The 12,537-nt window shown below is 43.6% G+C and overlaps 1 protein-coding gene across 1 annotated transcript in view; it reads left to right on the forward strand.

Annotated features, from left to right (window-relative positions):
• Window positions 1-12,537, forward strand: part of dlg1 (discs large 1) — a gene marked incomplete in the record, with an annotated part of 879,898 nt that overhangs the window by 836,884 nt on the left and 30,477 nt on the right. Inside the window, 3 exon segments of the mRNA XM_069316591.1 lie at window positions 10,213-10,426; window positions 10,962-11,101; window positions 12,070-12,218. Coding sequence (XP_069172692.1) covers window positions 10,213-10,426; window positions 10,962-11,101; window positions 12,070-12,218 — 503 coding nt within the window.

Below are 12,537 nucleotides of genomic sequence, written 5' to 3' on the forward strand. Positions count from 1 at the left end.
TGTTTTCCCGCTCAAACTCAAGTAGCTTTTGAGGACTGTGCATAGAAAACGGTGTATATTACGGGGTTACTTTTTCACTGAAACGTCGCATTTGTAACGTATTGGTCGGTTCCGTGTAATATACGACCTATTAGGCGAGAGGATAAGTTTTGAGACATGAAAATCCTGGTCTTTTTGTTTCTTCATTATTCGTTTTTATTGTGAATTTTCTTCGTACATTTTCTATCCGTTTTCTTTATTCCTCATATTCTTAGATTTTTAATTTTGTCTCAGTTTTTTTTATGTTATGATTTTCTTACTTTTTTCCTTATCTTTTTTCTTTATCGGGGCTTTGTTTACTTCCTTCCTTCATCTGTTTTGCTTCATTCGTCCTTGTTTCTTCAAGCAACTAGTCTATTTCTTAGTCCTTGCTTCCTACTCCTTCCTCTCTCTAGTTTTACCCCTGTCCCTCATCCCTATCACTTGGGCTGGACGGTAGAGCGACGGTCTCGCTTCATGCAGGTCGGCGTTCAATTCCCGACCGTCCTAGGAGTTGGGCACCATTCCTTTCCCTCCGTCCCATCCCAAATCCTTATCCCAGTGCTATATTTAGTCGTAATAGCTTGGCGCTTTCCCCCTGATAGTTCATCCCTGTCTGAATTCTATCCCTGTCCCTTATGTGAGGCCTCCTATCCTTGACTAGACTGTGGGATGAGTGAGATCACCATTTTAATAGTTGTGTACCCCTGGGATGGGGGGAGAGGGGGGTTGGGGTCAAGGTCACGAACCCCCCCTCCCCCCCTTTCCCCTCAGTCAAGGTCACGTGCCTTACCAAAGAGAAACATGATATATCTGCTTGATGGGGTTCTGGGAGTTCTTCTACTCCCCAAGCCCGGCCCGAGGCCAGGCTTGACTTGTGAGAGTTTGGTCCACCAGGCTGTTGCTTGCCCGCAGCGGCCCGCAGGCCCACATACACACTCCTGATGTGGTTCTGGGAGTTCCGTGACGAGGGTTCGAACCTAGGTCTGAGAGGATCCCAGACCTTAACCCTCTTCACGGCCCTTGTGGATTTGTTAATTAGGCAGCAGTAGTTGCAGTTTTAAACAGTGTAAAATGGATAGAATGGGGTAGTTACGGACGCATACCTGGATACCAGGTATCAACCAGGTATCAACCAGGTATCCAGGTATCAGGTCTCGTGGAGATTATGGGGGCCAGATCATCGCGTGTTTCACTTATGTAAATTAGGACATGTTTTCACTCTCGTCTCTGTTGCGCAGAGTTCCGTGTGTGTGTGTCCTCAGATGGGTCATGTTGTGTTTAGAATGGGCAGCGTTCTTGTACTTTGTCCTCGTGTCCCAGCTCTTTGTTCGCGTGTCCCAGCTCCTTGTTCGCGTGTCCCAGCTCCTTGTTCGCGTGTCCCAGCTCCTTGTTCGCGTGTCCCAGCTCCTTGTTCGCGTGTCCCAGCTCCTTGTTCGCGTGTCCCAGCTCCTTGTCTTCATACCCTAGCTCCTTGTTCTCATACCCCAGCTCCTTGTACTCATACCCCAGCTCCTTGTCCTCACACCCCAGCTCCTTGTCCTCATACCCCAGCTCCTTGTCCTCATACCCCAGCTCCTTGTCCTCATACCCCAGCTCCTTGTCCTCATACCCCAGCTCCTTGTCCTCATACCCCAGCTCCTTGTCCTCATATCCCAGCTCCTTGTCCTCATACCCCAGCTCCTTGTCCTCATATCCCAGCTCCTTGTCCTCATATCCCAGCTCCTTGTCCTCATACCCCAGCTCCTTGTCCTCATACCCCAGCTCCTTGTCCTCATACCCCAGCTCCTTGTCCTCATATCCCAGCTCCTTGTCCTCATACCCCAGCTCCTTGTCCTCATACCCCAGCTCCTTGTCCTCATACCCCAGCTCCTTGTCCTCATACCCCAGCTCCTTGTCCTCATACCCCAGCTCCTTGTCCTCATATCCCAGCTCCTTGTCCTCATATCCCAGCTCCTTGTCCTCATACCCCAGCTCCTTGTCCTCATACCCCAGCTCCTTGTCCTCATATCCCAGCTCCTTGTCCTCATACCCCAGCTCCTTGTCCTCATACCCCAGCTCCTTGTCCTCATACCCCAGCTCCTTGTCCTCATACCCCAGCTCCTTGTCCTCATATCCCAGCTCCTTGTCCTCATACCCCAGCTCCTTGTCCTCATACCCCAGCTCCTTGTCCTCATATCCCAGCTCCTTGTCCTCATACCCCAGCTCCTTGTCCTCATATCCCAGCTCCTTGTCCTCATATCCCAGCTCCTTGTCCTCATATCCCAGCTCCTTGTCCTCATATCCCAGCTCCTTGTCCTCATACCCCAGCTCCTTGTCCTCATACCCCAGCTCAGGGTTTCCAAAGTTCTCAAAGTTCCAAACTGCGTATAATCAGTATACTGCATATATTTCCAGTAACCTTCTCTTCTAGCAATAGTTCCACTACACTGTAGTCGTTGGCTATGTATATTATTATCAAATAGAATGTATATTCTATCATATTGTAGTGTATAGTCCAGTTAGACGATTTATTTGAGTATATGTCGGTTGGTATGTATATTCTCAGCCTAGGGGAGTATTGTAGAAGTAGGGTAGCCTATGTATACTCTCATATGCTCGCATTTGCAGTTGTATGTATGTTTGTATGTATTCTCGGCACGCCCTTCATGCTGGAATAATTTGCAGAGTTCCTGAGGCCTCAGGAAATGTATATGTTTATCTCAGAATGTTTGGTAATATGTTTATTGTTTGTGATGTGTGTCTATGTATGTATTAACACGATGTACTGAACGGGGTGAGAATGGCTTGAGCTACCTCATCCCTTTGTGTGTATTTTACCTCAATAAACTTATTTCAATTTCCTGAGGCCTATTCCTACCTTCCTATTCCTACCTACCTACCTATTCCTACCTACCTATTCCTACCTACCTATTCCTACCTACCTACCTATTCCTACCTACCTACCTATTCCTACCTACCTACCTATTCCTACCTACCTATTCCTATTCCTACCTACCTACCTATTCCTACCTACCTACCTACCTATTCCTACCTACCTATTCCTACCTATTCCTACCTACCTATTCCTACCTATTCCTACCTACCTATTCCTACCTACCTATTCCTACCTACCTATTCCTACCTACCTATTCCTACCTATTCCTACCTACCTATTCCTACCTACCTATTCCTACCAACCTAACCTAACATTCCCCACAATTCCTCCACTGCATCCGTAATGGGGAATAATATGAATATTTTATTTAAGACTTTTGGTCCTGAAATGAATCTGTAAAATTTTCTATTTTACGCAAGTGACTACGAGTCACTGTCAGGTGGGACTCGACCGGCCTGACCTGAAATACCTGTTGGGTTAGTGATGAGGGCTGCCACCACCACCTCCAAGGTCTGCACCTCTACACCGCCTCGCCATTGATATTGGAGTGGCCGAGGGAGAGACGGTTACGGGATCGCCATAGCCCGTGCTACATGGACATTTCGTTCTGAGTAGCTAAATCTATAAGAATATTGATGAGAGACAGATAGACACGGACAATGCGTGCATACCTGTTGATTATTCCGAGGATCAGCGTCCCATGCGGCCCGGTCTCATGCCCAGGCAGCCTGGTTAGTGGGTCTGATCAACCAGGCTGTCACTTGCTTAGCTAAATGAAATGTTGCCTTTCTGTAACCCTTTCCACCACCGCCCGGGATGGGTATGGGGTGCATAATAAATAAATCGAATCTTAGCATTGGTTCGAACGCTCACTAGAGTTCCTGTGGATTTGTCATACCTTACCCTTACAGTTTAATGGGCAGCGCTTCGGTTTTGTAGTCCTGAGGTTCCGGGTTCGATCCCCGGTGGAGGCGGAAACAAATGGGCAGAATCTCTTTCACCCCTGATGTCTGTTCACCTAGCAGTAAATAGGTACCTGGGAGTTAGACAGCTGCTACGGGCTGCTTCCTGGGGGGGGGGGTGTAATAAAAATGATGCCTGGTCGAGGACCGGGCCGCGGGGACGCTAAGCCCTGAAATCATCTCAAGATAACCTACTCTTAAAACATGGAGTTAGCATCATCTACCTTGGTAGATGCTGCTCATCTACCTTTACTTGGTAGATGCTGCTCATCTACCTTTACTTGGTAGATGCTGCTCATCTACCTTTACTTGGTAGATGCTGCTCATCTACCTTTACTTGGTAGATGCTGCTCATCTACCTTTACTTGGTAGATGATGCTCCCACTTGCTAACTACTCGTACATGGAAGAAGTCCTTCCTTACAGCTACTTTGCTCAGTTGAATTCTTAATTCCCGTTCTGCTCGTGTTAATATATTTTTTGTATCGACTACATCAATGCCTCCAAGCTGTCTAGTTTACCTTAATCTACCTGAAGGCCTGCATTTCTCTAGTGGCCTCGACGAGGGCAGGAAGCCGGCGTCTTGTCATAGCTTCCCCCCCCCCCATGATTTTGTCGAGTTGGATCTTAAATTGCAGTTGTATTTTGACATTTACGGCATTAGCGGGTAGGCGGTTCCATGGATTTATAACCCTATAAGTGAAAAAACATCGTTTTCTGTTTATCAATGTCTAGGTGCCGTGGCTTTTCCTCATAGTTTTATCCCTATAGCTTCAGATCAGGTCTGATTGCAGCTACTCCAAGATTTACTTTCCTTAGCTGTCAGGTACAAGCGTGACATTGTCATGCGAGAAGCTTGCCCTCGCGTTACTTGGGTGGGCCAGCCAGCCAGCCAGCCAGCCAGCCAGTCAGTCAGCCAGCCAGCCAGCCAGTCAGTCAGTCAGTCAGTCAACTGCAGCGGTCCCCCTGTAGTTAGCTCAAAGGTGATCCATATTTTCCTCCACCGTACGTGTCTGCCAGTAGAGACATCGACTGGGGGAAGGTCTATGCGGGTCGGTATCCTTCCAGTCGACAAATCCTGATGAGCCAAACATCGCGAAAGGCGACACACAATTGTATATAGTGATATTAGGATGCGTTTCCATCCTATCAATGGTGTTGATCAATAGCCTACTCTTCACTACTCTCTGACCCCCATGTGTACAGCCTCTCCTGTCTCCTTCATCTCTTCCTGTCTCCTGTTCCTTCTCTTGTATCAAGATGACGAGGGAGGAAGAGAAGGGACAGTAGTTATAGAGGAGGATGAGAAAGCTTGTACAATTATTCTCTCTCTCACGACTATCCGTCTAGCCCTTCCCACCATTCGCTTCTTCCCCTTCCTTTGTCACTCCCCTTCCCTTCTCCCTCTCTCTCGTCACACCCCCTTCACCCCGCCATCTTCCGCTACTTTGACCGTGAATGTTTTTGCTCTCTGAGGCTACTGGGCTCTGTGAAGAGCTCTGTGCCCTCGAGGTGCGTAGTGGGTCCGCGGCTCTCTTGCACTCTCTCCTGCGTTCTCCTCTCGTTCGCTCTATTTCATTTGCTTTCTGGGATTGTACAAATCAAATGGTTTTATATCGTTAAACCGCACATATGATGGTGGTTTTGATCTCTTAAATCCCATACAACTTCGCTATGTCAAATCTTTTGTCCCCGTTTTCTTTCGCTTATTTCCTCTTTGACGTAACGTAGCGCGGGAAAAAATATAAGATTAAATTGCTACAATATTTTTCCCCCTCAGTGGCATTCATGATAAAATAATTCGAGAATGCAAAAGCTTTTCGGTATTTTAAACTGAGTATTAAATTTAACGTTGGTTAATGTTTGGCTCGCGGAAGGAAAGTTGATAATTCTTCCGCGAGAGACCGTATTCGGACACGCGATGACGTAACGCAATATTCCGTTAGCTACGCAATCGGGCCGTGAACATTGCAACATATTTGGTGACGTAATTTGCAACGTCGCTATATTTTGTACGCTATTGGGAAAAGCACATGACAGTCTAACCTAATCTAATATAAACCTAATCTAATATAAACCTAATCTAATATAAGCCTAATCTAATATAAACCTAATCTAATAATAAACCGAATCTTACTGGAAATCTAATCTAATTTACCCAATATAAAACTAACCGATTATATACCTAATCTTATCTGAATCAAGTGTAACTTAACTCTTCTAGCTAAACCGAACTTAACCATTTTACCTAAACCGAACGTAAACCTAGCCTATTAACCTATTTTTAACACCCTAGCCTAACTATTAACCTATTCATTGTATCATCCTAGTCTAACTTAATTATTCTAACTAAACCGAAGCTATATAAAATTATATATAAAATATATAATGTGTAGTATGTGAATCTGTCTTTACCTAACCAATCCCGTCAGAACGAGCCCAAAAGCTTTAGTACATCCGTAGGCGTCATTAGAATTGACTGTGTAGCCTATACCAATTGTGTTATCTGTTATCTTATTGTATCTGTCTTATCGTAATGCCTTCCAAAAATGAGTTAAAGTTATTGTTAACATAATAATTCTTGAAAATAAATTTTTTTTATATTCCTGTCTTGTTCCTATCAAACTATTATGACGTTTCTGTTCTATGTCAAATGCCATAGTATTTCTAATTCTAAAAATATCTGAACTGAATACCGGAAATTGTGAAATTTGGCTGAGGGGAACACCACAATGAAAGGCTGGCAGAAAGTTAAGTAGAAAAGTAATTTGAAATAAATAGTCCAATTACCGTCCCCCCTCTCTGAAACCGTAGGCCGTTATGATTGTAATTGGTGACAGTTTTTGAACCCATTGGCTTGTTACACCTCCGCTAGTTCAATTGGCGACGAGGAAATTGTACCTTTGGTTTCACCTGTAGTGATCTCTGGGTCTCTCCTGTAGTGATCTTACTCATCTGTGGCACGATCTCCAGGTCCAAGTTCTTTGTCACGCCTTGAGGAGCCACTAGGAGATTAGACATAGCCTAAGCTACTCTATCTCTTTGAAAGGTATTTTGTTGTCTCTGGAAACGTATTTGAGAGGGCAATCATTCCTCGTGGCTCCCTATTTGCAACTCATCATTAGGGGGGGATGCCCCATCACCTCAGGGAGACGTTCCCATCACCCCAGGGACGGCCCCCATCACCCCAGGGACGGCCCCCATCACCCCAGGGACGCCCCCATCACCCCAGGGACGCCCCCATCACCCCAGGGACGCCCCCATCACCTCAGTGACGCCCCCATCACCTCAGTGACGCCCCTATCACCCCAGGGACGCCCCCCCCCCCCATCACCTCAAGGGGCGCCCCCCCATCACCCCCGGAACTCTTTACACACGCCCTGCTTGCTTGTCTCTCACCCCGTGACTGGCAACTTGCCACATGTCTCGCCAGATGGCACTTGTCATGCGATGGCTGACAACCGTGAGAGTATCGGTGGCAATTTGTGTGCGCTCGTGCTGGCGAATTGTCACCAGTTGCCCATGCTGGAGCGAACGTGAGAGAACGAACGAGCTTCGGAAATATTTTCTGCCTCGTGAAATGCCTAAGAATAGTGATGAGAGGAAGCTGAAGCCGCTTGCCTCAACTGTTTCCAGTCACTGGAAGCCGTGATCTCAACTGTTTCCAGTCACTGGAACCAGTGATCTCAACTGCTTCCAGTCACTGGAACCAGTGATCTCAGTAGAATCTACCCCGTCAATCCAGGCTTAGCTAGAATCTACCCCGTCAATCCAGGCTTAGCTAGAATGCTACCCCGTCAATCCAGGCTTAGCTGGAATCTACCCTGTCAATCCAGGCTTAGCTGGAATCGTACCCCCTGTCAATCCAGGCTTAGCTGGAATGTACACCGTCAATCCTAGGCTTAGCTGGAATGTACCCTGTCAATCCAGGCTTAGCTGGAATGTACACCTGTCAATCCAGGCTTAGCTGGAATGTACACCGTCAATCCAGGCTTAGCGGAAAGCGTCGAGAAACCCAAGAAACTCGTATTTACAGACGTCTGGGTGTAGCCTATAAGAAGCAGAACGCCAAGCGTGGCCATGCGTAATACAATCCCTTCTCCAGGTCATGGCCGTTGAGGAGAATGGGAAGCATAAGGTTGTTGTTTGTTGTTGTAGATTAAGCTACTCGGAACAAGTTCCAAGTAGCACGGGCTATGGTGAGCCCGTAACTTACCTGGCACAGGAGCGGGACAAGATGCATGGGCTATGGTTAGCCTCGTGGACGGGAGATGTCTCCCGTGAAGCATAAGGTATTTTGGATGCTAGATATAGGTCATCAGTGGAGACGTGTCCGCAGAGGTCACGACCTCTCCGTAGGGTGCAGTCGCTCCTCCACAGATGGTTCCAAAGGGCCACCACTTACGGGTTATTCATGCCCGTGCCACCTTTTGGGTGGCTTAATCTTCTTCATCAATCAATCAGACGTGTCCGAGCGGCATGGAACCGTGGAAAGTGCCATAGGGAATGTTCCTCTGTTGTGGTAGCCATGTTTGTCCTTACTGTGTGTGTCTCACTGTTGCTTTCCATTTCATTTACAAAGTTTATGATCTTTGCTTTGTTAAAAACAGCCTGTGTACCAATGCCATATTCTGCTTTCGACTCCTTTCTTCTCCAGCCATGGTCACGTTTTTCTGTGTGTTATCCATGTTTGGCAAATTCTTCTTGGCCTTTTCTATTCAATAGGAGCTGCCTCGTATGGGCCAATAGGCCTTCTGCAGTTACCTTGATTCTTGTGTGTTTATTGTAGCCATACAATGCTTGCCATTGTGTTTATTGTAGCCATACAATGCTTGCCATTGTGTTTATTGTAGCCATACAATGCTTGCCATTGTGTTTATTGTAGCCATACAATGCTTGCCATTGTGTTTATTGTAGCCATACAATGCTTGCCATTGTGTTTATTGTAGCCATACAATGCTTGCCATTGTGTTTATTGATGCCATACAATGCTTGCCATTTGAATTATATGTTTAACACTTCTCTAACCCTGTCCATGGAGGACAGAAGAAAATGTATATATGCTGGTTAGCATTGTAAATGTCTGGCCACGTCTGTGGTAGAAAATAATAATAATAAAAAAAAAAATGCTTGCCATACACCATGGCTTCAACTCACAAATAGTAATGTTTTATGTCCAGAAAAGACAGTGAAAGTGCTTGGGTTACGAGTGGTCAAACCGCACTCGCAAGAAAATTCCCACAATGGCTGTCACTTGAAAATGGTTAGCACTCATTTGTAGATTTTTTTAGTGCAGTACAAGAAAAAATAAATCAATAAAAATATGATAAACTCGTTGATGATTAGAGAATTTGTTTACGATTTTTATGAATTGGTCATTGTGTGGTAAATAATTTTTATGAATTGATCATTGTGTGGTAAACAATTTTTATGAATTGATCATTGTGTGGTAAACAATTTTTATGAATTGATCATTGTGTGGTAAACAATTTTTATGAATTGATCATTGTGTGGTAAACAATTTTTATGAATTGATCATTGTGTGGTAAACAATTTTTATGAATTGATCATTGTGTGGTAAACAATTTTTATGAATTGATCATTGTGTGGTAAACAATTTTTATGAATTGATCATTGTGTGGTAAACAATTTTTATGAATTGATCATTGTGTGGTAAACAATTTTTATGAATTGATCATTGTGTGGTAAACAATTTTTATGAATTGATCATTGTGTGGTAAACAATTTTTATGAATTGATCATTGTGTGGTTAATGTATTTGTTTATATATTGTTAGATACCCGTACTGATAATGTTGTTCAATAGAGGTACTTATAATATTTCTGCATTTTGGGACTCTCCAGCTACACCTGAATTGATGGGTAGATACGGCCCAATGTTGTAGCTGTCCCTTAATCCATAATAATCATCAGCATCATAAATGATGGGTATAAATTGGATAAGTTTAGATTTAGGAAAGACTTGGGTAAATACTGGTTCAGTAACAGGGTTGTTGATTTGTGGAACCAATTACCGCGTAACGTGGTGGAGGTGGGGTCCCTCGATTGTTTCAAGCGCGGGTTGGACATGTATATGAGTGGGATTGGGTGGTTATAAATAGGAGCTGCCTCGTATGGGCCAATAGGCCTTCTGCAGTTACCTTTGTTCTTATGTTCTTATCATGTATTCATTATATTTGTTCTCTTTGACAGAGAGCCTCACAGAGTGGCCCTAGCTAAAGGTGGAACTGGCTTGGGATTTAACATCGTTGGTGGCGATACGGCCCAGTGTTGTAGCTGTCCCTTAATCCATAATAATCGCATCGTGTATTCATTATATATGTTCTCTTTGACAGAGAGCCTCGCAGAGTGGCCCTAGCTAAAGGTGGAACTGGCTTGGGATTTAACATCGTTGGTGGCGAGGATGGGGAAGGGATCTTCATCTCCTTCATTTTGGCTGGTGGCCCGGCTGACTTGTCTGGAGAGTTAAGGCGGGGTGACCAAATTCTTAATGTAAATGGAACAGATTTACGTTCCGCTACACATGAACAGGCTGCTCAAACTCTGAAGGTAAGCGTTGTTGAAAATTGGTATAACTAATTTTTTTGCAACTAATCTGAAAACTTTTATAAGCCTTTATGCCTCACAAGGATTTTAATGTTTTATAATTTTTCACTATACTTTGTACTTTCATTCATTATTCCTAAATAATCCAATCAACACATGAAATGAAAGGAGCCATATTTTGGTTTGTCCTGAACCTTTATCAAGTCGTGATATGAAGATGATTGATGAAGATTAAGCCACCTAAGAGGTGGCACGGGCATGAATAGCCCGTAAGTGGTGGCCCTTTTGAGAAATTACCAGTATCAAGAGATTGAAATTGAAATTGAACCAGTATACCAGTATCAAGAGATGGTACTGGAGATCTGTGAAGGCGCGTGACTGCACCCTGCATGACGGGAGATGTCTTCCGGACCAAATGGTGACCAAATGGTCGGTGATATGAAAGTTGGTGAGAGTTAATATAAGGCAAGAAGGAAAGGTGAGGCGAGGGGTAAATGGAACAGTTAAGGGTTTAACATATATATAACATTTTTGACAGGGATGTGGACAAACGGTAAACCTGACAGTGCAATATAAACCTGATGAGTACAACCGCTTTGAGGCCAAAATCCATGACCTCAAGCAGCAGATGATGTCCGGCACTCTGAGAACCACTCAAAAACGCAGTCTCTACGTTAGGTAATATTTCCTTGTGCATATTTAGCAGCCTTAGCTTGAGTGCGATTAAATAGAAGGTAGTTTTGCAATATACTAGACAAATGCTGATATTGATTACAGTACTTCTTTAGGGACATGTACGTACATTGAAAATGATTATACCTTAACCCTTTTGTAGCTGCTGCTTGTTTTATGGTTAGTTGCCACAGATGGTGAAAATGGGTTGAAATTATTTTAATTATACTGTGTTGCATTATAATGCATAATATTCATTGTAATACATAATACTGTACATTAATTATAATTGTTTTCATAATTACAAAAACATTCTTTTAAAGCACCTTATCTCACCGGGAAAATGATTGTAATTGGGAATCTAGCCCGTTCTCGCAAGCATTCCCAGAGTCAAGAAACTGTCGTACTTAACTGCCTTATTCTAACCTACCAGAGGACCCACGAACTTAAAATGGGAATTATGTAAATTTCGCAAGTCGCTACCATTTTCTAGAACGACAGTTATTAGCCTTGGTAAAGTTTACGTCAAAATGAGACGTGCTATTAAGAGGATGGGTAGGTGAATTGGCATTGAAAACATTGATTCAATGTTGATTTGAACATTACTCGATTGATTTTTGCCTGCTGGGTTGAGACAAAATTCTAGTAATCAATTGTCATACTGTGAAATAAGTAATGGTATTGTTTTCTAACAGTCATAATAACATAGGATAAAAACCCACACTAGGTGACATTGTAATTATAAGGGGTGAAGGATAGATGAAATTGTTTATGTAATAATATAAGTTGAGATCTGATAAAGACCTTTTGTGCCTTCTGTAATGCTTTTTTGCGCTACCGCTCACAGAATGAGTATCGGAGTGCATAATAAACTAGCCGCCTCTGATGGTACAGTAAAAACAAAACAACTTAATGTATTTGTGAATTTTATGTATGCTGTGAAAATATGTGTTATATAGTTAATCTTCCTTCAGAGCTCTGTTTGACTATGATCCCAATCGGGATGATGGTTTGCCTTCACGTGGTCTTGCCTTTAACTATGGAGAAATTCTTCACGTTACCAACGCTTCTGACGACCAGTGGTGGCAAGCCAGACGTGTCCTGCCGTCAGGCGAGGAAGAAGGTATGCACAACAACTGAAATGTGTCATGTTAAACGGGATTAAATTAATTTAATTTTCATATTTCCATATGATAAGTTTGCTTTTTTTTTTACAGTAGTGACCATTTTTCTATTAATATCTTGCAATTTTAATGAGATTAATTTGTTATATAGGAATAGCTGTACAGTACTAATATTTGGACTACTTGCATAAATCAGTGGTATTCATTCCTTTAGAAGCCAGAGAACCTTTGTGTGACACAAACAATTACAGTACTAGCTCCCTAAAGATGAGTTAGTACTGACTTAGAGTATGTTAGCTTAGAGTATGTTAGGAACTT

Source organism: Procambarus clarkii, chromosome 84 (genome assembly GCF_040958095.1).
Source record: "Procambarus clarkii isolate CNS0578487 chromosome 84, FALCON_Pclarkii_2.0, whole genome shotgun sequence".
NCBI classification, from domain to species: domain Eukaryota; kingdom Metazoa; phylum Arthropoda; class Malacostraca; order Decapoda; family Cambaridae; genus Procambarus; species Procambarus clarkii.